At 41.4% G+C, this 26,564-nt stretch overlaps 6 protein-coding genes across 6 annotated transcripts; 3 read left to right on the forward strand and 3 right to left on the reverse strand.

Annotated features, from left to right (window-relative positions):
* Positions 1–1,969: 1,969 nt before the first annotated feature.
* Positions 1,970–4,360, reverse strand: LOC115624407 (kelch-like protein 18). The gene is made up of 4 exons (XM_030519142.1): positions 4,158–4,360; positions 3,222–4,069; positions 2,900–3,158; positions 1,970–2,833 (listed from the first exon to the last, which is right to left on the reverse strand). Exons 1-4 carry the CDS (start codon positions 4,290–4,292, stop codon positions 2,351–2,353), a joined length of 1,725 nt encoding a protein of 574 aa, XP_030375002.1. The 5' UTR covers positions 4,293–4,360; the 3' UTR covers positions 1,970–2,350.
* A 132-nt stretch (positions 4,361–4,492) lies between these two features.
* LOC115624406 (GRIP and coiled-coil domain-containing protein 2) lies at positions 4,493–9,294 on the forward strand. The gene is made up of 6 exons (XM_030519141.1): positions 4,493–4,625; positions 4,711–4,767; positions 4,828–4,870; positions 4,935–8,335; positions 8,820–8,937; positions 8,998–9,294. Exons 1-6 carry the CDS (start codon positions 4,605–4,607, stop codon positions 9,096–9,098), a joined length of 3,741 nt encoding a protein of 1,246 aa, XP_030375001.1. The 5' UTR covers positions 4,493–4,604; the 3' UTR covers positions 9,099–9,294.
* Positions 9,295–9,408: 114 nt separating this feature from the next.
* Positions 9,409–11,780, reverse strand: LOC115624408 (DDB1- and CUL4-associated factor 12). The gene is made up of 4 exons (XM_030519143.1): positions 11,454–11,780; positions 10,830–11,384; positions 10,364–10,768; positions 9,409–9,934 (listed from the first exon to the last, which is right to left on the reverse strand). Exons 1-4 carry the CDS (start codon positions 11,718–11,720, stop codon positions 9,782–9,784), a joined length of 1,380 nt encoding a protein of 459 aa, XP_030375003.1. The 5' UTR covers positions 11,721–11,780; the 3' UTR covers positions 9,409–9,781.
* A 192-nt stretch (positions 11,781–11,972) lies between these two features.
* On the forward strand, positions 11,973–13,213 carry LOC115623500 (transcription initiation protein SPT3 homolog). Its single transcript, XM_030517877.1, has one exon. It carries the CDS (start codon positions 12,015–12,017, stop codon positions 13,095–13,097), a length of 1,083 nt encoding a protein of 360 aa, XP_030373737.1. The 5' UTR covers positions 11,973–12,014; the 3' UTR covers positions 13,098–13,213.
* LOC115623498 (zinc finger protein 728) lies at positions 13,115–14,755 on the reverse strand. Its single transcript, XM_030517876.1, has 4 exons — positions 14,468–14,755; positions 13,761–14,410; positions 13,566–13,700; positions 13,115–13,505 (listed from the first exon to the last, which is right to left on the reverse strand). The coding sequence occupies exons 1-4, from the start codon at positions 14,609–14,611 to the stop codon at positions 13,214–13,216; spliced, it is 1,221 nt and encodes a 406-aa protein (XP_030373736.1). The 5' UTR covers positions 14,612–14,755; the 3' UTR covers positions 13,115–13,213.
* A 632-nt stretch (positions 14,756–15,387) lies between these two features.
* On the forward strand, positions 15,388–25,259 carry LOC115623488. Its single transcript, XM_030517861.1, has 4 exons — positions 15,388–16,609; positions 16,676–16,918; positions 16,981–17,464; positions 18,490–25,259. The coding sequence occupies exons 1-4, from the start codon at positions 15,804–15,806 to the stop codon at positions 21,541–21,543; spliced, it is 4,587 nt and encodes a 1,528-aa protein (XP_030373721.1). The 5' UTR covers positions 15,388–15,803; the 3' UTR covers positions 21,544–25,259.
* The last annotated feature ends 1,305 nt before the right edge of the window (positions 25,260–26,564 follow it).

Raw genomic sequence — 26,564 nt, forward strand, 5'->3', positions numbered from 1 at the left:
GCTTATCGCACATCCTTGGTGGGGTTTGACGGCTTCCTGTGGCATTAAAACGGCAAGCGGTGAAATTTGCATTTAAATTGGCCAAGGCACTAAAAATGTTCTTGCACTCTCAATTCCGGCCACTTTTCAATTAACAACTGCCAGCCCAATGGGCATTTGAGCCTGAGGAAGAAGACCCTATCTTTCAGGCGACCCATCGTGCATAGTTATGGTGGCAGCCCACAACCAATTGCCAAATATTTACGCGCTGTGCGGCTATTGGACAAACATAATTAGCATTTAATTAAAATAAAATTGCGCAATTCCGAAGCATGTCTATATGGCAGCAATTTGATTTGATTATCGAACGCAAATAAAGTTAGCGCTCTGCTCTTTCGCTTGAACAAATAACCAGCCGAGGCCCAAATGCTAACCATTGATAAGGCATAAGCGACCAGCGGACTATATAAATGAAATTTCGTATTATTAATTAGATTGTGGTGGGCACTGCAAGTGCCATTTTATTGATGAGTCCACCCCCATTGGGGGATACCGATTCCGTATCAAATGACACACACAGATAAGCGGGCTGATAAAAAATACATATATAGTACGCGTAAAAAATCAGCTGAAGCACGATGGCTCAGCACCTGTTGTGCTGTTGTTGTTATTGGGGGCCTCTACGCAATGCAGCAGGTGAAACAAATTCAATTTAAAATTGCAGGCACTGTTTGGCCGTTGGCAGTCGAGCCCTCTGTGTAAATAGTGCAATAACAAGAACAATCACAATAACAACAACAAACAAGAAACATACATTGTAGTGCCGAAGCCTACATGCCCTTAGTGTAGACTTTCTCATGCTTCATTTGTTCAATTTCATTCCAAAATAAGCTTCAATCTTCACATCTTCAGCCCAACTATTAACACCAAAAGCAGATCCAAATGCATGGCTTTACCTTACTCAGATGTGATATACTACCTGGAAACTTTTATATACAAATATATTTATGTACAGAAAGCACATTCCTTATTCGTGTTGATGAGTTTCCTGCAAATTATAAACAAAAATTGTAAACATAGTTTTCTATTAAAAGCTTCCGAATAAAAGTTTCAAAATAAGACAAAATTTGTGAAGAGTGGATGTTTCCATAGATTTGAAATACCTATAGCTAATTGCTCCCCATTATCTTATATTTGTTACATCATACAAATGATTAATTATTTTTTCAAAGAAAAGATTTATTTTAGATTTGAGTAATTTCGAAATTTATAAGCAACTCAAAATTGAAAAAAGAAAAGTGCTTAAAGATGTTGATAACGGAGATAGATTTATTTACCATTGAAAGCTTTTTAAATTCTATTTATACAGAATATACTTTTTGTAAAATTTCGTTCATAAATTAGAACATACAAAGGTACACATGTACATAACATACGAGTATAGTAGTACAGAGAAAATATATTTTAAATTATTTATGCCAGAAATCAGAATCCGAAAAGGCATGGAGAAATCTTGATAAGAGAACATGTTAAATCTCTTCGGAGCTCCCATTTTCTATAATTCATTCAAAATTTAAGATTAATTTTTTTTTGACTTGTTTCTTTTACAAGTTAATAAATAAATAGAGACTATTTTATATAAAAATGGTTGACAAGCTAAAAAAAATTTATCTAGCTACCTTATTAAATATGTATTTATCTCGTTCATGAACAATCCAATTTGATTTTATAAACTTCTTATATTGCATTTCAAAATTTGTTTTAACATTTTTGTTTACACAAATAGTTTCCATGAATGCGAAGTACTTGGGAAGGGTATTTAAGCTTCAGTGTAACAATATTTTTTTTTTTTTTTTGCATTGTTGTGCAAATATTGCGCGATTGTCCCACATACTCGAGGACACACACACGTAGAGAGACAAGCATATGGAGCAAAAACTGATTTACGGCCCGTAAAACTGTCACTACAATTGCATTAAAGTACGCACAACAGATCCAATAGTCATACATATAATATAGATGTGTATAAAGATAAAATAAGTTTTATGTATATTCAATTGCATTGAGAGTTACATTTAAAAATTAGCGAGTATTGGAGACAAATAAATAAATACTTACACACTCATACTCATTATTCATAGAAATAGGCAGATAGGTACAACTGGAATGATATATATCTATATATACATGTATGGCATAGACAGTAGACGATGTTCTATTAATTTAGCTGCCACATATACAATAGAAATAATAGCGCAGATTGCTCAGTAAGCGCCTAAAGATATACGTGAACAATTTCATAAATTAACTATAACTGACCATTTTTCTTAAAACTATACAATAAATTTCAACTCTTTTTATAAATCTATTTCTACTCAATGCGTATGACGCCGGCACCTACGCCCCCACTGTGTGCACACATGGGAGGCGCAAAGGTCCATTTATCAGTTTCTGGATCAAAAACCTCCACTGTGGACAGATTGGATTCGCCATCATAGCCGCCAATCGCCCACAATTTTCCCATATTTGCCGCAAGAGCCACTCGCGATCGTTTACAATTCATTGGCGTGATTAATTTCCACGTATCTGTAAGTGGATCGTAGCATTCTACGGAGCGTAGAAACGAGTTGCCACAATATCCCCCGCATACATAAATTTTGCCATTTAATGTGGCGACTCCTAGACGGCAGCGACGATTCAGCATCGATGACATTTTGACCCAAACATCTTCGTTGGGATCATAGCGTTCCACAGAATCAAATATAGAGAGACCATCGTGTCCCCCCAGGGCATAAACGTAGCCATTTAATTGAGTGACGCCGCCAGCTGAGCGATATTTCATCATTTGGGCGACCTACCAAGAAGATAAAAAAAACCATTTTGCTGACTCATCAACAGATAAAGGAAACTAATTACGCACTGTTTTCCACGTATTGCTCTTTGGATAGTAGCACTCGACGGTGTTGAGCGACGTGACGCCATCGTATCCACCACACACATAAATGCAGTCATCTAAAGCAGCCACGCCGACAGCGCTGCGTTTGCACAACATGGCACATCCCTGCGACCACTTGTTCTTACGCGGATCATAGACTTCCACAGTGGAAAGTCGTTCGGTGCCATTGAAGCCACCAAATGCGTATAATTTGCCATCCAAAACGGCCACACCAACGCGGGAGCTACAAAAAGTTGGAATAAAAATTAATGAAATTCAATATGTCATTATAGCGACAGCTTCGCACCGCATCATGGACATTTGTTCGCCCATTTTCCATTTTTTTGTAACCGGATCATAAATCTCCACCGTGCTGACAGACTCGCCAGTGCTCGCCAGACCACCAACAGCATAAATTTGGCCCGTGAAGAATTCTCCACAACGTTGGCGTGTACGAAATGATTGCAGTAAGCCCCTTCGCTCTGGCATCAAATGGAAATCCTTGGCCTCGTCCAATAAATCACGACACTGATGCGATGAACGTATTAACTCCTCGCGTGCAACACGATCGGCCAGAAATTGGGGGGAAAGCAGTGGCAGTCGCACTGCAGCCAACACCTGCGGAAACAGCTCCGAGCGCCTGCCTTCCGCATATTTTACCCAACGCATGCATGCTTCGAATATCACTTCCTCGGATATCACATTAAGCTCATCCCGACGCATTAGCTCCAACAACTGTTCGCAGTCCAGTGTAAGAAACTCTTCTCCTTGCGATACTTTGGCAAAATGTTGATCAATATACTTGTCGGCTGCCGCTGTCAGTTGGACGCAGCTCATCGAGTCGGAGAAGTGCCGTATTCCGAGCACATTATGCGGATGAAAGCGTGATATTAAAAAATCTGCACAGGCATTCCGCACCTGAGTGAGCTGCAGGAATGAGGCGCCAACCATCAGGCTCTGAACATTCTGATTATCGATGCGCACCTGACCACTGTACACATAATTAATAAGGCTCTCCAAAGCACTGGGCTCGATCTCGCGTATGGTTATATCTTTAACTCGCGATTCCTGCATATTATTGGTAAACATAGCATAAAAGTAGGGTATCGTCGCCGCGAGTACAACTCGATGGGCGGAGAACGTTTGATCTTCCACCTACATTGAGATACAAGCATTCAAACATATATATTGATATGTATATAGAAGTGTATAAATAAACAATGTATTGATAAGGAGCACCTACCCTCAACGTAACATCGCAAAGCTTTCCCAACCTCCGAATTTCCTTGAACAGCGGAAAGCTCTCGCTAAACAAATCTTCGTGCTTGTAAATTGTGAAGTGTTCATCCAGTTGGCTATCACCTAAATCCATTTCCATTTCAACTTCAGGCTTAGCCCACTAGATATGAGCCCGAAAAAAAACAATACACTGTTGCAGTGCTACCAAAATACACACTTAGGTGCTGCCCATCTGTGCAGAAACACAAATTCTCGATAGTCGATAATAACTCTAAGCGAACGCAATTAGACAATTTCGATTGCAAAACAGAATGAATAAATAAAAGAAGAAGACAGATGTAAATTGCAAACGAAATAATAAAGTAAATTGCAAATCTATACGCTAAATAACGCTGCCACATGATTTTGCTACAGTTCCGGACCACATTAAAGAAATCCGCTAGCGTATACAATGGAGGAAGCAGCAACACAGGTATATATGCAAATGAAATGACGGAAGCAAAACCATTACCAATGACGTTTTCTTCATTATCATCTGTAATTGTGTACATTTGCAGAGAATTTCCAATCCCATCGAAGCGCTGAGCAAAGATGAAATCATAGCCAAATATAAGGTATAGTGTAGCTTAAATAAATAAATTTCAAGCATTTCGTTAACAGTTTCTTTTTCGTAGGGCTTGCTCAACATTGCCAAAAAGGCGAAGCAGGCAAAAGATGGTGAGTAAACAACAAAAACATGAAGAATAAAAAGTAAGCTTTTAAACCATTTGTATTGAATTAGATCTCACCGAGGAGAATCGTCAGCTGAAAGATGCACTCACGCGTGCCGCAGCCAAACAGAGCACTTTGCCTGCCATGCAAGAAATGGTGCAGGATCTGACAGAAAAGAATTTACTGCAGGCGGAGCAATTAAGCGTACTTCAGCGAAAGGTTAAAGAGGATGCGGAAAGGCAAGAACAGCTGGAGATTGAGAATGAGAGCCTTAAACGGCAACTAGCGCGTCTAAGCGACGAGAATGATGATTTGCTTTCCGATGTCGATCGCCTCGAGCAGGCTATGCAACAGGTGAATGCGTTGGGCACGGAACAGCGCAAAAATCTCGAACTACTGGAAGTGGACATCAATAAGATGCAGGAGGCGGAGGCACTAAATGCCACTCTAAAGCAACAGATTGCCAGTGCTGAGGAGGAGACGCAAGCCCGGGTGGCCGAATTGCAGCAGCTACAGCAAAAATATCAAAGTGTTAAGGACTTGAATTCGGAGCAGCGAAAAAAATTCAATGCATTAAAGGACCGCTTCATAGATGTGCACCGCAAATTGAAAAATCTAAAGGAGTGCAAGTGTGTGCTGCTGGAGACGCAACATGAATATGCTGCATCAGTGTCTAAATGGCAGCAAGAAATTGTCAAAGCCTCGCACTTGCTATTTGCTAAAATAACAGCCCTGCAGCAGGATAATGAGGAGTTGCGTGCTCAGTTAAAAACTGGCAATAGTGATGGCTTAATGAGAGCTCATCTACTGCAAAAACTGGAGGAGATGGAACAAGTAAGTCAGCTCGTAAAAGAGCATCAGTTAAAGCAAGAACGAGAATTGGAGGAGCTTAGGAACAAGGGACAGCACAGGCATGTGCTGAAAATTGATCACATTATTGATAAACTGGAGCAAATGGAACGCCTAGCAAATTTGATTAAGCAGCAACAATCAATTCAGCAACAACTACAACAGCCACAAGGCAAACAACTGGACATCAATCGCATCATAGATAGACTTAATCAAATGGAACACTTGACGGGCTTGCTGGGACACCAGCTGCATGAGAAGGAACTCGAAGAGAAGCGTTTGCAGCAAGAACTGAAAGATCTGAGGGTTCAGCTGCAGGAAAGTGCAACAAAATTAGCGGAGAAACAATCCCGAGTTGACCAGCAGCTAGACGAATGCCAAGAAATGGAACTACGGGCGCAACTGGAGGCCAGTCAAGCAACCGTCGCGAAACTCCAAGAGGAGATGCACATTAAGGCGCACAGCAATAAAAATATTCAACAGTTGTCGGCGGAAAATGTGGAACTCCTAGATAAGTTGCAGGCACAAAAGAGCCAGTGTGCATCCCTCCAAGAGCACAACGAAGATCTGCAGGGGCGCTACAAGCAAAAGGAAAGCGAGCATTCTGAGTTGCTGGCAGAGATGCGGGAGCTGAACGAAGCGCTCAAAGGACGTGGTGATGTCATCTCCCGCCTACAGGAGCAACATGCCTTGGAGGCCAAGTCTGTGGCCGCCAGAGAGAAAGAGCTGCAGGATAGTCTGTCACGGGAGCAACAGGCCTTGAGCCAAAAGTCACAACAGCTCGAGCAACTGCAGGCGAAAGTCAACGAGTTGGAGCAAGAGTTGCAACAACAGCTACAACTCCAAGCAAATGCAGATGCTCAGAGTGATATCCTATCCACATCGACCATCTCGCGCGCAGAGGAATTGAATCGGTTGCGTGAACTGGACGAAGGCTATGAAGAGAAGTACAATAAGCTGCGTACGCTGGCCGCCAAATTGAAGCGCAAACTACAAGAGCAAACTCAACAACTGAAGGATATGGAGCAGCAATCAATCACCTGCGGTGAAATGAAAGCCGAAATGGAGTCCGTTAAGCAAGCGCAACTACAACTACAGCAGGATTTGAATACCGCGCGTGCCGAGAACCAAAAACTGAAGAGCAAGGGTGGAAAAAACACCAGCGTACTGAATCTGGAAATCGAGGCTGCTGAAAAATCACTTGCCGATGTAAGCTCGAAGCTGGCAGCCAAGTGTAGTGAGTTGGAGGCGCTGCAGGAGGCTCTCGGCAGCAAGGACAATGCAAATGTGCAGCTGCGGAAGGAAATCGAAATACTGGAGGCAGCCAAAAACTCTGAGGTGGAGCACGCCAAGCAGCTGAAGCAGGAAATCGATCGCATGCAAGCCCAGCTTAAAGATGCCGTACATAGTCAGCAGCAGACTCTGACACAAAACAAGGAGCTCGAGCTGAGTGTCGAGCAACTTAAATTGCAGCTGGAGGAGCTGCATCTACAGTTGGCCACCAGTGCACAAGAGCACGAGAAGGCGCTTAAGAGCTCCAAGCAAATGGCCAGCAGCTCCGCGCAGGAGCTGCAATCCCGCCTAGATGCCATGAGCGAACTGGAGACGAATCTGCGCAATGCTCAGCGAGCGCACGAAGATTTGCGTATCGAATATCTGGACTATAAGGTTAAAGCCCAATCGGTATTACGCAAGAATCAAAACAAGGACTCCGACAAGGAGAACGAACTGGAAGCCGAAATTACAACGCTTCGCGCAGAGGAGCAAAAGCTGCGTTCCAGCAATGAGGAGCAGACCAAGCGTCTGACCATTTTGGAGAGGGAGCTCGCCCTACTTCAAGAGGACAACACAAACTTGCAGCGGCGTAGCAAGGATCTGATGGGCTTAGTCGAGGAGTTGCGCACCCAGAACGAAACGCTGGCCCTGGACAATCATCAGCAGCTGCAACTGCAGCAGGAACGACTGCACCAGCATCGCCAGCAGATCGATCATATGGATGCAGCGCACAAATTGCAGCTCCAGCAACTCCAACAGCAACTGCTGGAGAGCCAGGAGGCGCTGAAGAAAGTGTCATCAATGCCCACAGCCATACCGTCCTCCAATGTGACGTCAGCATCATCCCCACCCTCTGCTGAGCAAACCAAAATCGACTATCTGCTCATGGACCACGAAACTGCCGGGGATTGCACTGCTGCCGATTCCTTATCGCAGCTAGCTGCGCAACGTAAAATTTCCACTGCCTCGCGCCGTTCCCACGACCTAATGCCGTTGGATGAACTGCTGGCCCTTAATACCATCAGCAGTGACACAGTCACGACCATCTCGCATTTTGGACGAAGTGTCAGCATGCAGGATGATGTCGATAGCGAGCTTGAGGCGCGTGGCGACTTTCCAGCCATGCAAAAGGCTCAGGCCGCTCTGCAGGCCACCAAGGAGCGCCTCAACATACAGGAAAGTCGTGTCCGTCATTTGACCACCCTGCTGGCCGAGAACGAACAGGATCTGGCAAGGCTGACACAAATGAACGATATGCTGAAGGAGGAGCTGCGTCGTCAGGAACGGTCCGAAGAACGTGAACAGCATATGCATAATTCGGAGTATTTGAAAAATGTTTTCTTGAAGGTGAGTTCATCTGAAGCAGTCAATTTTGGGTAACTATTATAAATCTCATTATATTGCAAATAATTTGCAGGCTCATTTTTTTTACTTTACAAATAGGAAAAGATAACAACAGAAAATTTGATAAAACATATAGAATACCTTTTTAGGTTACCTTTCTAGAGTGGCTGGTATTCAAAATTACCCGGTCCTATATCTTTTTAAGTCCCATTTTGCAGGAACTGACTGTAGGAACTAACTTATGCTAGGGGTTCTGTGTTAGAAATTATTAGGACTTGAGTAAAAGAGAGATCACACCACTGATCGGTCCGTTCCTTCATGACATGTCGACGTTTTGTACATATATAATTTTTGAATAGGTCCAGTAAATGACTTCTGTTCCAAGCTAATTAAGAAAATTGGTCCCAAGAGAGATCTTTAACCACGTTTTCATATACCTAACATAAATCATATTCAATTCATTCAATCTTCAATTTTTCAATAACAGTTCCTTACTTTAAATAATGGCGATGAGCGCATGCGCTTAGTTCCTGTCTTAAATACGATCTTGCGCCTGAGTCGCAATGAATGCGAAATGCTGAATTGTGTGGCCAAAGGCCAAAAAGGTGAGTTAAGCGGCCAAAAATTTATTTAAACTTTATTAACAAGTTTTAAATGCCGTGCAGTGTCAAACGACGGTGGCAATCGAGGTTGGACTGGTTTTCTCACAGCATGGAGCGGTGGCGGAGGAGGGGGAGGCGGTCAAAACAGTCAAAACAATAATTAGCATATTGTGTCGTACATTCATATTTAAGAGTTTTGCCAACTCTTGTGTATTATTTTTGGAAAAAAAAAAATTGAAACCGGGTCACTGTAAAATTTAATGACACTCTTCTTCTTGTTGTGTGTAAATTGTATAAATCTTTGTAAATGGGTAATTGCTTTAAAGAAATACCTATACGTATTTGTAACTATTTTAAAAATGTCTGTCTTGTGTTTTTTGTGTGACAATTTGTTAATGTATTTACGAATGTGGCATGCTCTTTAAAAAAGCAATATTTATAATTGTAATTGTACAGAAAAGTTCCAGGTCAGAATTTATTTTGCAATAGTTTCTTTATTTTCTATTATCATATAGATCAGACTATAAATAATCAATGCTACCATATACTTAAATTGCAGTAAATGTATTTATAAATAGGATTCGTTAATTGGCTAATCATTATGCGTGCATTCAATAAAATGTATATTCAACTAAATACATTGTAAACACAAATACCTTATGCTTAAAACACTAAAAATCGAAATTATAGCAAAAATTCAAAATCACAATGGGAGCCCCCAACAACAGACGACAACGACGACTCTGGCGTTTATAACTGAATTTAATGTTTATGGGCAAATGAGAAGAAGAAAACGAAATCGCTTTGCTTAAATACTAATCAGTAGTTAGTCCATGATGCTGCAAACCTATTGCCAAACGCCCGCATAATTTCCCACCAATGTAGCCGGCAAAGGACCTCCAGCGGCAAACAAACGCATCCGTGTGCTATCATAGCAGTGAGTATAGATCGCGGGCACATATTTCACCTGCTGGAAACCGTCCATTTCGTCCTCCGGATACTGGAAAAAATAGAGCAATGATGAATAGAAATCTTTAGTTTCTATATACAATTTTTATATTTACTCATTCTAGTCTAATATTGAGAATTAAATGAAATACTACATGAGAACAATTCGTTCCTCTTAAAAACCTTAAACATTTTTCGTAAACTAAATGACCATTCTTTTTCAAAAATGTGGTTATTCAATTTTGTTCATCATGTGATTATCTCCGGAGTCTATGAAGGTTTTCAGGTTATAATAACGACAAAACTAAAATATGGTTCTACTTTAGAAAGTTGTCGTTTTGGCGGTCAAACAATTCTTCAATTCATTATAAGCAAAACAAACTAGAAGCACTGAATTTACAATCGAATTATCTGTTTATGCTCCAGCAGACAGATCGCAAATAAAGACGCAGATTTAGGACAATGTTATTCCCACACTTACCACAATACCCTTACTGCACTTGAGGGCGACGGTGCGCGAAGCATTTACACTGCTTTCCAAATACTTGCCGGCCCGTATGTCGTAGAAAAGTAACATGCCCAGGCCTGTGCCAACAGTCAGTAGATTACCCTCAAAGGAAGTGGCTCGGATGCCACAACCGCTGTATCGTGAAGTGATCTTTTTGATGGTTTGCAGAGTGCGTGCATCCAACAAAATGGTATAGGAACGACAGCCGACAGCATAGAGCCCATCGCTATGATAGGCAATGCTTACATTATCCTGGCAGTTTGGCAGCTTGCGGGAGAGGGTCTGCTTGAAGGTTTCCGCATTGAAGATGTGAATGTAACCATTTAGCGAAAGTGCTGCAATTTCCTTAAATTCCTTATTGAAGCATAGTGAACGTATCTAATGGGCAAGGTTTAATAAATGTGTAGATGCGTCCTTTTATTATTATTTTATTGTTTACCCGCTGTGCCGTGCGCACCTCCTTCACGCTCAGCGCTTGTATGGTCGCAAAGGTAGGACACGCCTCCTCACCACCATCAGGAAAGTCCATGTGGTCCTCATTAATGCGCCACAGAGCCATACGTGAATCTTTCGAGCCAGAAACTAGGAATTGATCGTCTAGCCAGCACATGCCCATTATTAAGTCGCGATGGCCGTTCTCGCCCACGCAAACAGGGTCGAGAGTGGGCAAACGATAAACAGCGATGTCCGAGGAATTCCGTGCACCAGTGGCCAGAAACGAGCGACTCGGATTGATCTCGATGGCATGCAGGCCGCTCTGTGTCTCGGGGTGATTGGCTCGATTATTGGACAGTGTTGGTATCGCGTCCACTCTTCGCATGTTCACGTCATAGACGAGTAGTTTGTTGCATTTCGTGCCAAACACCACCTGACGATTACTCAGCCACTTCGAACAAAAAACCTTGTTTATGTAGCCGAGGTTTATTTGCGTTTCGCGCAGCATGTCATGGGTTAACACATAACGACTCGTGTATTCCACATTCACGTTCCGACGCTGTCAGCACACAGGCAGTAAGACGAGAAGGGTAAGTGTCGTTCATATATGAGGAGGGTACATACTTACATCCTGCAGCGCACTTTCTCGACTACGCAGATAGTCGCACAAATTGTAGGATGTATTGAGCACCTCGTCCTGCTGCTGGGGAGTCTCCTCGTCACTGCCTGAATCTTCGTAGGTGACAAAATCGTCGGGCTTATCTGGCTTTCGCCTTCGTTCCTGCCTCTGCGCTCTAGCCTTCGCTCTGCGTTCTTCAAGACGAGTATTGACATGGCAAGATGGATATGTCCCCACAACGGAGTCCCGTATGGTCCTCACCATGCCATTGAACATGTTTTCATGTGTTAATTATGTTTCTCTGCTCATCAAACAAAAAATCCAAACAAAAATGGTGGAGTAGAATAATAAAACTATCGATAGAGCTACCGATACCTTTTTTTACCGCCGTCATCGACAAGACTTCGAATAATCGAATACAAAGCAGGCGTGATACGAAACCTATTCCCTAACGTTTTTTTGCCTTTTGTCGGGTTTTTGTTCGATATTCGAGTCGAGGATGTTATCGATAGGTTACAAAACTATCGCCAGTGCACAAAAATAGATAGTCGACAATTTCCAAAACGAGCAATGAATTATTACAATGCCAAGCGCGTAATTAGACAAAATTCTATTGCGACCAGTGATCTGGCCTTATCGCCAGTGATGACGCCGCCCACTCCCACCACTCCACAGCTGCAGGTGCACCGTCAGGTTCTAATGCCGGCCCAACAAATTGTTGGAGTCGGAGCAGTAGCCGCAGCCCCTATTCAGACTGCTAGTGTACCCATCGTGCAAATTCCCGACGATGCACCAGTATCACTGCTCACCGAAATTGCCGACATCATGCGCAGCTTTGGGGATAGCGATCAGCCGCGGGCGACGAGCGTCAAACTGGTGGAGCAGATACTGCAGCAACAGCTAAGGGGAATCTTCAATGAGGCCTCGTTGGTGGCCATGCGACGCAAACAGAACCCGTGCCCCTCTCAGGCAGACTTTGAATTTCTGATGCGAATGCATCCTGTGAAGATTGCACGAATGCGAAAGCATCTAAAGGACATGCGCATACTGAAGCGATTCCTTAGCATACGAACAGGACGTCCGCAGGACTTTACGGACGATCTCGATCAGCAGGAGGAGGACGAGGAGCTGGCGATTGAGGTGCATGAACTACACGATGAGGATCGCATGCGAAGAATGTTTCGAGCCGATCGCATATCCCAAATATTGACGGGCCAGCAATATCTAGAATTCAATGAGGCGCGTAAGACATCCTTCTATTGCCGCCATGGCGAAAAGATCAAGAATAAATTTCGACGTTTTCTGGATTTGCCAGCGGATCTGCGCATACCTACACCTACAATGAACATATTGGCCTATTTGGCACATGAAACGATCGCCGCGATTGTAGACTATTCTATACTGACGCGTTTGAACTCAGATAATCGTGCCACTGAGCCTTATAGTCGCGTAACCTCAGCCGGCGGAAGTCCGGCCATGATGCATGTGTGTCCGGAAGTGACCCAAGGACGTGGCATGGAGGTAGTCAAGCCTATAAGTGTACAAGAAATACACGAAGCCATGCGCAGATTTCGGCAGATGAGCAATCGCAGGATCGGTCACTATCGGAATTCTTGTGACATTGATTTCAGGCGCAGTTTCTTGGCCATCTAATCTTTTGATATAGTATGTAGTAATTATAGATTCGAATTGTATTTTGCATAATTTGATTGCTATAATTAAGATAAATATATATTATGTGTGTCAGTATTGATAAGTTATCAGCTAAACTAGAAGTTTTCACTCCTATTGTCCTCCTTCAGGTCGTCGACGCCAATCAGATCCACCTGTTGTTCATCGCGTCCATATTTCATGGTCTCGTGTAGCATTACAGCATTCTGATGACATTTGGTCTCCTCGTGTTGTCGCATATGGTGCAGCAATCGGAAATCCTTGTTGCAGTACTCACAATGATATAACTTGATGTCTGTGTGGATCAGCTCATGTTTGGTTAGCGAGTGAGCGTAGGCAAAGGCTTTGTCGCACACTTTGCAGACATACGGCTTGACACCACGGTGCACGCTGAATATAAATTACCAAATTATAAGAGCCAAGCGATTTAGTCAAAAGAAGTCTGCTTACTTTTCGTGTGCTTTTAATACGCTCACATAGAAGAATTGGCGACTGCAGAAGCTGCATTTATAGGGCTTGCTGCCAGTATGGGAATACATGTGTTTGCGTAGCTGCTCACGAACCTGAAACTTGGCATGGCAGAGTCTGCCCAAGGCGAAATAGTTCAATATTTATTAGGAATATGTCAGCAATGCTTTTACTTACTCGCACTGATACTGGCAAACGGCATCGTGGCGACGACGATGCTCCATCATGCGTCCACGCTTCTCATAAAAGTTTCCACACACATCGCATATGTAGCCGCCCTTTTCACCATCAACGCCCACTGCACTAAAGCCAGTTCTTGGTCGACCGCGCCTGAGTTGTGGTTTAAGGGCTAACTGTTTACGTTGAGGCGGCATTGGCTTGCCTGGATCAGAATCACCAGCATTGGTGAGTGCCTCTTCGGACTCGCCTTCCAATTCAAGGTAGGCTGATTCTAAATACTCAATATCGCCCGATAAAATTTCATGCTGATCACTAGTATCGATTTCAACGAACTCTTCATTCCCTTTGGATGCACCTGCATCAACAATAATGTCCCCCTCACCAACGGCAACTTCTTCGAGCATGAATTCTGTCATTTCGTCGTCCTCATCCTGATCAGGCTCCATGCTTTGCGAGTTAGTATCGTCCTCCTCCTTAACGTATATCTCCTCCTCCTCTTCCTGCTCATCTAGTAGGCCCAAACTACGAAAATATTCTTCGATTTCCGCCTGTTTGCGCAACGCTTTCTCGCGAAAATGAAATGCCATATTGAGCTCAACCTTGCATGGCTTGCATATGCCATCAGGTATCTGATCCTTACCATTTAGCTATTACAAGAAAAAAAAACTTTAATACGAAATGTTTAGCTCTTCTTGGAAACGAACCTTGCTAAACGAAATTCCAAGTAGTTGAATAAGCATTTCATTCGGAGTCTCTTCGCCTTCCTCGCGTGTTTCGTCAATGCGTTGCAGCCGTTTGCTGGGCTCTAAGCAAACGCGGCATATATTGGGTCCAAGTTCACCGCGCATATTGTAATTTGTTAATCTGCTCTTTTTGTATCTCACTAGCCTATTAATTGAAATCGCGCCCCCGCTTTAGTGTTAATTTTCTTAACTTTTTCGAAGTGTTGTGTCCCGACGGCTGCTCCTAGAGATGAGTGTGCACAGAAAATGGCGTTTTGACAGTAGCGATAACTATGTACCAATGCACTACTATCGAATACATTCGATCGTAAACTCCAAGAACAACAGAAATTTGGCCATTTTTAGTATCTTTTTACGGTGAATAATTCACAGCATTTTCCCAATGATGCTAAGCTGATTAAATAAATAAATCATTTCCTTAAAAGATATTTGAAAATTTATTTTTAATAACATCAGTTGATGTGTACCTTTTCAATTAAGAAAAACTAGAATTCAGATGCATTTATAAATTCTTGACAGCAAAATTCAAATGACAAATTTGTTTTCTCAATTTCATAACATATTCTGTTTTGTAATTACGATTGAAAAAAATAAGGATCTATGACCCAAACCATGACGATGTACAGTTGCATAATAAATATAATATAATGTTTAAGATCTGTGGTTCTGAATTCCCAATATTATTGAAATGTACGCAATTTTCTCGTTCAATGTAAACATTTTCTTTTGTTGACAGATTTAGTTTATTTCTCACTAGACCCGTACTGGCAACACCATGCGTACACTGCATGTGGCAGCACTGGTAATTTTTCGAGACGCAGATATTTATTATCAGATATATAGCCAAAGAAATGGGTTCCAATTTGTTTTGTAATTGTCCAATTAGAAAATAGTGCGCGCAACTTGTAAATTTTGCAGAAGTTCGGCACTTGCGCAACATTTAATAATAAAGAGAGCAAAGGCCGCAAAAGCAGCAGAGCAGCCAAAATGGCAGCAAATGCTTATTATCTCGCATCCGTATCTTCATTCGTTGTCGTCGTTGTCGCTGTCGCCAAAATGTTCGTAATCGACTTTGCAATCTTCATCTCCTAAGCGCGAGCACGCGGACGCTCGGCCAGCGTACCTGTCTAAATACATAAATTAGAACTAAATACGTACATATATGTATATTGATTGCAAGCAGCAACAACAATATCAATCAGTGCTGAAGATTTATACTTACGTGTGCTAGTGTGTGTTTCCGTTTCACACGGAGGCTGGCTGGTCCGCCAAACAGCCCCAAGCGGCGTCTCTTAACATGTCCGAGAAGCATGGGCAGCTTGGTGCGCAGTGGTCCAAAACAGCGGCGGCAACAACAACGACGCCACAGAAACAACAGCAGCATTCGCATCCAGTTTTTGAATCAGGGACAGGAGCAGGAGGAAGCACACATAGTTATGGGAATTGCAGCATTCCGGGCTTACATGTGCAGGCCGCGCCGCCCACTGACATACCCTATACATCCGGGCGCTTCCAGGCGCCACCCATTCACGCCACAGCGCCACTGACCATTGCCCCAGTCGGCATTGGCGTTCTCCATGCGCCACCTCAGGTTTCACCCACGCCTACAAATGTACCTGTACCTGTTCCCAGCGGCTTTGTGCCGCCTACATTTGCCAATTCAGTTGCAAATGCTCCTCCAGCCCCAATGGCAGTCACGACATCTGTGCTGACCCCCAATCCCTTTGCAACAGCCGCTGGCAATGCTGGTCTGGCTTTTGCCAACGCTATTGGTCTAAACTCGGCGCAGCACTTGGAGCTGAGCAAGCTAATGAGTGCAATGTCCGCGACAGCAACATCTGGTCCATCGACAAGTGGTCAGCAATTGGTGGGTGCTGTCCAGGCACAGACAGCCCAAAGACATCACAGTGAGAATACGGGCTCTGTGGTCACTACCGTTCCCGCTGCTAGTGGCGTTATAAATTCCACTATAGCGGAGAATGTCATGAATGCGCTGACCAGTGGGTCAGCCCCTTCATCGGCTGGATCGACTCATCTACCCATTCGGATAGTAGACGAGGAAAAGATGCGACGTGTGCAGGAAGTCATCGAAGCCAGCTTAGAGTAAGTAGCAGCAGAGCAAAGCAGCAGCAGCAGCAGATTTATCCTTTCTTGACCCTTCTTCCACAGCGACAATGCCCGACTGCAAATATCGCAGATTATAGAGCGGGTTTCCACACTGAAACCCATTGAAAAGCTCTTCCTCTATTTGCGTTTGCCCGGTGAGAGCGCTGATACAGATCCCTTGCGTCAGCCTCAAAACCCGCTGGGAACACGCTCTGAGATTAATCACACCATCAATTGGGTGCGCTCCCATTTGGAGCACGATCCTCAAGTCTCCATACCAAAGCAGGATGTCTACAACGATTACATGTAAGTACTTAAGCTTTCATATAATGAATGCCCAGCTCAAATGCCCATTTCGTGCTTTACAGCGCCTATTGCGAACGTCTGAGCATCAAACCGTTATCCACCGCTGACTTTGGCAAGGTTATGAAGCAGGTATTCCCAGGAGTTCGACCACGTCGTTTGGGTACGCGAGGCAATTCACGTTATTGCTATGCAGCCATGAGAAAGACCACAAAGCTAACGCCGCCGCAGCTACCAGAGCTACGAATGGATACATCGCCGAATGAAGAAAACACTCCGGCCAGTGTTGAGTTTATGCGCTCTCTGAATAGCACTGATGCGGGTGAGGACAGGGAAAGCGACTCCTGGCTTGTGGTCCGCAATTGGGCTGAGAAGCTGCTCAACACAAAACTGGATAACATCAAGGAGTTGGCTACACGTATTAAGTCGAACACGGCCACTGTGGCAGGCGTGGCGCACAACAGCGCCAATCCACATCCACAAGGACGCAGTGGGCCGACAGCCAAAAAATATCAGCCCAGGGAACCAAAGGAAAAACGCCTGCTGGCGGTAAGTGGACTCTTTCAAAAACTTCCAATTCCACTCCATTATATACATGATTCGGATGTTGTTGCGATTTTTAGGGCTCTAGACTCTGCGCATTAGCTAACATATTTTTGTTTTCCAGTAAAGGACAATTACGATAAGGTGGTGGAGTTAGATGTCAAATAAATTATATTAAGATCATTAGGATGAAAGAACCTCTCACCTCCTGCGACCCGATGACCTTGGGCCAGAGGGTTTAGGAGATTCGCAAGACTCCGAGCTTGCATTATTTCCAAATCGGTCGATATTATTAGATGGAGAAAGAATATATATCCGACTTCATTTATAATATATTTTGGCTTATTAATAAAAATTGATTAAAACTGTTCAGAACCATTGGATGCTGATATAATAAATTTATCACTATCTAAAATTCCACCATTCTTGTCTTTGACATATACAGACCTTTGTCGAATTATAACTCAACGAAATATTGTTTTAAAAAGTGGCTAGTGTGAAAAATGCAATAAATCAATATCTCAATTATTTTTAATAGAATTAAATTCCATTTTTAAAAATAATATATTTGACCTCTTTGTAGAACCTAGTTACTCTTAGGGTTTATACATTTAGAAAACCCATTTACTTAGATATGATATATTGGTAAAATTTTCCATCTGGATATCCATTTATCTTTCAAAATAAAATACCATCAAAAGTGTAAGATCGATTTATTTTTTCAGAAACGATTGATCCCAAAATGAGTTTTATTACAAAGGTCGGAAAATATTCTGAATAAATCTTGATTCCCTGATATCCAGTTTTGAGTATCTTGGACTATAAAAATTACGCTTTGTTATCAAATTAAGCTTAGTTTATAGGACTTATTATTATAGGTATACTAATTAGCTTGTGCCATCTGTGAGAAGCTTTTGGATATCGGTAATGCTTTATGCTAGTTATGGCGCACTATATAAGCTCAGCTTTAGAAAAAATATAAATTATATATCGGGTACCCTATCTATATAATTTCATTTTATATTCAATAGGACATGGGACCATTGAAGAAGCGACGGAAGAAGAAACGCAAGGGCTCCTCCTCATCAGAGTCAAGTTGTAATCAACTGCAGTCGCAGGACGCGGGCAGCAGTCAGGAGGCGAGCGCCTATAAAACAACGGTTGCCTCTACAGTCCCCGCTGGCGTGGATGAGGAGCAGAATTTGCTGAAATTGGTGACGATCAAGCAGGAAATTATGGATTCTCCCATACAGCAGCAATCGGCGATCAGTCTAAATGCTGCGCCAGTGCCACTTCAGGGGTTGCGCTGCGAGGGCTACATGGCAGCCCAGAAGCAACAATATCAGCAGCAACAACAAATGCTGCCCATGAATCTGGCGAAGCTGCCGCCACAGAATATGGCACGCGGTGCTGCGCGCAATCTAACACCCAAGATCATGGAATTGACGACGAGTCCCAGCGGCACACTGGCTTTGGAGCAGCTGCAGAGCCCAGCGGAGCAGTCACAAGCCTCGCCCACAGCGGTTGTCATCAAGGACGAGGTCGAGGATTACAATACATCGAACATTTTCTGCAAGAAAGTGCTCAAAGCACAGCAGACCAAAGGCTTTTGGGTGAATTCGCCGAGCGGCGGTGCAAGTGGACCCTCAGCTGGCAGTGGAAACAACAGCGGCAACTTGTTGGTGCCACCAGTGATAACAACAACGGCCGCGACACCACCGCCGGCAGCGGTAACACCCTCCCAATTGGTGGTGACCCCGAATGCCACGACCCTCGCACCCATCTCCATGGGGCCACCTACACAAATGAGCAACAGCAGCAACAATAACAACAACACGAGCTCTGTAAGTCCATCGAGCAGCTTGGAAGCCGCACCCAAAGTGGCATCTCGCAACATGATGTTGCTGCGGGCAAAGCGTCTGATGGCTGCCGAGACGGCCGCCGCCACTGAGGATGCTTGTCTGCCCGAAAACCTCGGACTGCCACGGGAGCGTGTGATCAGCATTTGCAACATGGATAAGCATGAATTGGACGATTACTTTTTGCCGGACGAGGAGGAAAATTCGGAGGAGCCAGATAATGAGCTGCTTCAATATTTTCAGATGGGAGACGCTGAGGAAATACAAATGAATTCCTTGGATGCTGCAGAACAGAACAGAAATCCACAACAGATAGCAGCTGCATCAACAACAACTGCGGCAGCAGCTATGCAATTGGCCAATGTTGCTGCAACAACGAGAACATCAGCAGCAGCAGCAGCAGCAGCAACAACAATGCCACAGCAGCAACAGTTGCTACAACAACAGCTGGCGATGGCCGCGCGACGCATGCAACTGAGCACGACGCCGGTGTTGCACTCAAATAGTACAACAACAGCAACAAAAACAACAGCAAGTGGTACAGCAACAACAAAAGCAACAACAGCAGCAACAACTGCTATAAATGTTGTGGTTTCTGCCTCAGCGTCTCTGGCTTTAATGTCACGAAAGCATCAACAAGAACAACAACAACAACAACAGCAGCAGCAGCAGCAACAACAAACACAATTAAGGCAAAAGCTATTGCCAACAACAACAACAGTAACAACGCGCACGAATAACAACAACAATAAGCGCAAAATAAGTCTGAGCAATGCCGCCAGCAATGTGAACAATAAAAATTGCATATTTCTGCCCATATCGCCGAATATTAAAAACAACAGCAGCAACAATGGCAGCAGCAACAACAACGGCTTAGCGGCTAACAACAACAGCGATTGCTTTGCCAGTCCCGGCATCTCACGAATGCGTCAACGCAGCAGTCTGCTAACCAAGCAGCAATCTTTAGATTTCGACAGCGGCACCGAACTGGGCGACGGTCAGGGCGATCCAATGATTGGTGCCAATCATAAGCGACGCAATTATGTCTATAGCTATCCCATAAGTACTTCTGCCTCTGCACCGCCCAGTCCCTCGGTTCTGCAGCAGTGCATGGGCGCTAATTGGTCATTCAGTCGAGGAACCAATAACGGCAGCAGTAATAACAGCACCAACAGCAACAACAACAACTTGAGTTTTGCTGACAGTAATGTGGCTTTGCTGGCCGATCAAAATTCCATGGATTTGGAGACGAGCTTAGCACTAACCGGTGGCGACATGGACTTCCAATTAACGCCCTTAAATGAGACGCAGCGCTCACAATCGGTGCCCTTGTCGCAGCTGCAACGCATACAATCGCCAACCTTTCAGCGACAGCTACTTAATGCCAGCTATAACAACAACAACAATAATAGTAGCAGCAGTAACAACAACAACAATAATAATAACAACAACAATAGTAGTGCACTGCTTAACGAAGCACTCTTTTCGGAAAATAGCAATAGCCAGCAATCGGTGGTCTCTACTCTCAAGTTAAACGATGTGTCGGCGAGTCTGGCCTATGAGGTGGACATAAGTGCGCTCATATCACCCAATTTTGATAACAAATTCTCGAGCATAGCGCAACATCAGCAACAACAACAGCTAACTGCCAACACTTGCAGTTCCTCAGCAGGTTCTTCGTCGGGTTATAGCAGCGGTGGTGGTGGCGGTGGCGGCAATGGCTTCGGTTTGGGAATTGTTTCACGCTCTGTACCCTCAACACCACTGCCCCATCATCAGCACAGCTGCTTTATAACTAATGGAGGAGGCGGCGGCAGTAGCATAACAGCCGATCAAAGTTTCTTCAATCGACGCACTGAGGATTTTACTTTAACTAACGATTTCAGCTGGAGTTCAGCGAATAGTGGCATTAGCTACAACACCAACAACAACAACAGCAGCAGCAATCAACAGTACGGCACACGCACCGCATTGGATATATCGAAGAGTATGCCGACTACTCCCATAACCACACCTTGTTTCCGCTACAGTCCAACAGAGCTGCCGCGCGATTTTCTCTTCAATGGCAACACCATTGATAGCTTACCCTCTTCAGCGCTGGGCGGCGATAGTCTGGGTGGAGTCGGAGCTTTCAGCGCCGACACCCTTATCGATGATAGTACGCCGAGCAGCAGCGATGTGGTTCAGGCCATGATCGGCACTCCCGATATACTCGACAACTTGTAGAATTTGCAGGAAGAGAAGGCTGCGGTGGCAGCAACTGAGAAACATCAGCAACAGCAGCAACAGGTGGACGCAGTATCCGAGGAGGAGCAGGAGGTGGAACAGGCGTCCATGGCCTGCCTGCTGGAGCATGTGAACAATTTGTAAGGACAATGTGTCGGTCTGTATGCATGTCTGTTTGATTATTTATTTTGATTTATCCGTGTGAATGAATTCAACGCGATTCAAAGCTCTGAAAATTTCCAAGCAATTTTCTAGTGTTTTAAAAAACAGTTCAAGTCATATATGATTAGCACGATTAGATATGATTAGGTTTCTTCAAATATTACAGTACCCAGAGGGTATAAAAATATGCAAGAAGGCAAAACCTATCTATAATCTATACACATTTTACAAATTTGAGATATGATAGGGTTTCAGAAAATATTAACCAATAATTTAACAAATTTGAATAATAAATGATATACGATTAGGTTTCTCTAGATCTTTGAATAAAACAAAAGCAGTTGTTTTCAAAGGATATTACCGATTGCTAAAATACTCGTATATGAGTTCTGTTGTTCCCTAACTATTGCCAAGGCGGAGAAAATAATGTTCTATTAAACACCAATTTGACGATTTTCAATCACATAACAGATAAGATTAGGTTTCTTAATATAATACACTACCCAGAGGTTATATACATAGATATGCAACGAAAAAAGACTTATCTTCTCTAAACCCCTGTGTTGCAGACAATCGGCTGCCAATATTCATTTTAAAAATTTTTCCGAATTCGAACATAAATTTTTCAAAATAGATTTTATAACAAATTAGCATTAAATCCATGGAAATGAATTTGAAAAACCTACAGATTTTGTGAAAATCGTTCAGTCTAGCCAAATCGATTTCGGAAACGAGAATCTTAGTTTATATGAAGTGCAATCGTTATGTTGTAAGGCTAAACTAAATATTTAGAGTTCTTGACTTCTTATATAGCAAAACTTGTTGCTATAATAATGTTGTTTACAAATTGACTTTACAGAATTGCCTGAAATATTCGAGCTATTTATTTAATTTGTTTACATTCACAAGTGTAATTCATAAAAAAAAAAACAGCAGACATGCCGGAGACAGCACTGTGTTTCCTGCCAACCATAACAAAGAGCCTTCTCTTCGCAATTCTACACACCTGTACTCTACATATATGTATGTAACTCGATCTAAAAACGAAAATCTTTCTTTATACTACTTAATTCGTAACTCTCTAATTGCGCTCCAATTGGTTTCAAAGAAATGGAAATGGCCTACAAAACAAATTTTTGCTTGTAATTGAAACCACCACCTACCCTCAGGCCCTTGTTATAAATACTATATATACTATACAAGTATGTAGTATATTTGTACAATAATGTATGCAGATGACTGCATATTGTTGAAAAAGAGAACCTAGAAATATTCTGTAGTTGCGTAGTTTTTACTGTTGAAACGTGTCCGTAACTCTTTCGTTGGCCGAACTGCAAAATGTTTTTGTTTTAGTTTTAAATGGGTAAAGAAAACAAATAATAAATATTATAAATAATAATGTAATGTACGAGTAGTTACGAAAACAACCTTACAAATGAAACGAACTTAAAGTCTGAATGATGTAAACAAACGTGCAGCGGTTTTAAAAACATAACAAACGAAACAAATCTACAAATTGTAATTGTAATTATAATTGTTAACAAACCAGTGTAATATTTGTAAGAATTTCGGGCGCGGACTAAGCTGCTTGTTAATGCCCTGGGCAGGAATGATTCGATGATCGTAGCCCTAACTTAGTTCTGGAACGATTTTTGCTGACAGTAACAAATGTACAACAATTGTTTGGGGCATGTATCTATATATCTGTATATGTAGTTTTAGTAGAAATTCAACAATATTAACAAACTGTGCGTGTTTGCATTCTAAGTGGTATGTATATGTATGTATCCATAAAGTCTAGTAGGTATGGCCTTTGGGATTATTCCCAATCAATTGCAAATTGATTTTCTATTGAAACCACACAAGAAAGTTTTTCATTTTATAAACAATCTGCTTCTACTGAATTGTTACACTTCTTCTATTTTTTACTTCTTAGCTATAACTTTTAATGATCTTTTCCAATTTAGCTGTAAGTGTTTGTTTGTTATAAATATGTGTTTTTCGGCTCTAGTGCTGTTGGTGTAGTAGTGGAATACTGGATAATAGTCTAGTAATTATCCACACACACACACATGTTCGCCTTTAGTTTTAAATGTTTTGGATTTTAAGAGAAAATCTACAAGTTTTCATTTAATTTCAAATTTCGATTATTTTACTTACAATTACAATTTTGGCTGGTCAGGCAGGTAAATAATTTGAGCACAAACTTTATGAAAGTATAGATTTCTTTTATAGAAACTTGGCAGTCTGACTGTATCGTCAAGGTTGGTCAGACAGGAAAACTTGTCAAATTCCCAAACAATATGAAATCTTGACATTTATAAAAATTTGTGCACAAATTATGCATGTCTGACCTTTGCGCAAAGATTTGGTCATACGGGCAAATAATTTGCAGGCAAACTAGTCTAACATAAAGTTTTCACCAATAAAAACACCTCTTTGGCATTAACACAAATCTGCATGCAAACTATTTGTATGTCTGACCACAGCTCAAGTTTTGAAAAACCTGCCCAGTTGCCGGCTTCAATATCTATAAATCTATTTGGAACAAAGTGTTTAGCCTTAAAAATTACAATTTAAATTCAATGTTAATTTGTTTGTGAAACAAAGTAAAATAAAATTATTCAAAGCACACTCTTTCTTCACTCTTCCCTTCCCAAGCAGCTTTAATTTTGATGTCCAACAACAATAAATGTTTTTAAATGTAAGCTTAAAAACGAATTCAAAGAAAATCATAATAAAAATGTGCCTCAGGCTTAATTGTAAAACAAAACAAAAAACAAACATATACAACAAATAAGAGTAATAAAAGTGAGAAAAAAATGAAGAGAGGAGGAAAGTTTGCTATTTATACAACATATGTAATTATACAACCAACAGGCATAACAAATACTATACATAATTAAATAGTTTAATAGCGCGTTATACGATTAAATATACACACTTTTTACAATGGCAAGGCGTAGGAAACGAACGAATTCAATTTTATGAACTGTCTTAAGTATTGAGAGCCTTAATGTATTTGTTTTAAATCGAAGCATATATAGTCATAAAATTAAACACTCTTAAATGCAAAGCAACATCAAACACAGCTATGAATGTGTGTAATTTAATATATGTATGTATATATATATGAGTGTGAGCCCACAAACTGCATTGCACGCCCAATGCCAGTCCAATCCAATCCAATCGATCCAAACGCTGCTGCTTTAGAAACCATACACAACAACAAGAAGAACAAGAAACCCAATAAATAAATCTTAAATAGTCAAATTACAAACATAAATAAGTACATACTTCATACATACATACATCGAGTACATACATACGTATACTGAACCGGGAACACTTGGATATATAATTAGCGAAAGCTTTGGATACAGCTTAGAGATTAACGAACCAAACTGTACTTTTTGATAAGATATTTGAATGGCATAAACGTACATACCTACATACTAAATAAAATACAATAAAATAACAACAACAACAATAGATTAACTTCAACGAAAACATACAACAAATAATTTAAAATAAAATGAAAACTTAAAAGAAAATCCAAGAACTTTTTACTTACTTAATTATATATATCGGAAGATCTCTGCACTTCTATATATGTAGGTAAGCAACTTACGAGCAAGTGGATGAAGACGACCGATTGCTGCTTTGGCAGCTATATGATTGATCTATTAGTCCGATGTGGTATAAGTTATCAATGAATAGGAAGCTTCACTGCAATATCTTATCAATACTATGTGGTGCCTCCTCCTGTATACGCAATACACTTTCCAGCATTACCGTTCAACCAATATTATAAAAAACAAATTTTTATGGAGAACGACAAAAAATGTAAAGGCATTCCTTTCAATCTGAAACAAGCTGTGCAGTAGAGATGAATATTTGCTGAAAATATTTAATCTAGAATTTGTTGATAAATTACCCAATTCTACGCGCTATCCACAAAAATAGAAATTTCGTTTTCTTGCTTATTTTATATGTGTATTTTAAAGTGGTTTGTTTATTGAACGTTTAAAATAATATGCAATAAATATTTTTTAAATACAATATACTTTTAATTTTAATACGCATGTGCTTGCCAGCGCAAGCCATTGTTAATAATGTTCGCTGGCTTGACTCCATTTTTACTTTTACTTTCACATCTATGTACTTCCACATTCACTTCCTTCCACTACAATGTTAATGCGCACATCTGAATATCGTTACCGTTGCACGCCATACATATAAATTGAACTATTTATTTATAATATATATATTTATTTGTATTTGCATGACGTTTGTTTATTGTTAGTAAATTATGTTTTAATAGCGCCAAATTAATAATTCATTTGCTACAACTGATTTATGTTATGCGTGTCTCTTAAGTTGAGTATATAACTATATATATCTAGTTATACTCGTATTTGTATATATATATATATATATATATATATATATATATTCTCAGTTAATTGAAGTATACCTTGGCCAGTAGTGGGGCGAAAGTAAACTCTGCTGCCTTGTATACAGCATTCATATGCGGTATATATAATACAATATACTATACATACAAGTATTTATAAAAATCGTTTATGCATCTAATCTGCGCCTGTGGTTGTTTGCTTATTTATTTATTTAATATTTATTTTATATTCTGTTAATTGTTATGTTTAGGCTTCTCTACGCTAATAGCACATTTGAAATTCCCATTATTTACTATGCTCGTAACATATATTTCGTATATATATAATATAAAACAGAATATGATTTCGATTTCGTTCGTTATTACATATTTTTGCATTACAATTTTATTACTTTTTTAATACTTATAGATTCTTTACGTATATGTATTTTATTTATTTATG

This window comes from Scaptodrosophila lebanonensis, unplaced genomic scaffold, assembly GCF_003285725.1.
Source record: "Scaptodrosophila lebanonensis strain 11010-0011.00,11010-0021.00 unplaced genomic scaffold, SlebRS2 tig00000053-arrow-pilon, whole genome shotgun sequence".
Taxonomy (NCBI): Eukaryota; Metazoa; Arthropoda; class Insecta; order Diptera; family Drosophilidae; genus Scaptodrosophila; species Scaptodrosophila lebanonensis.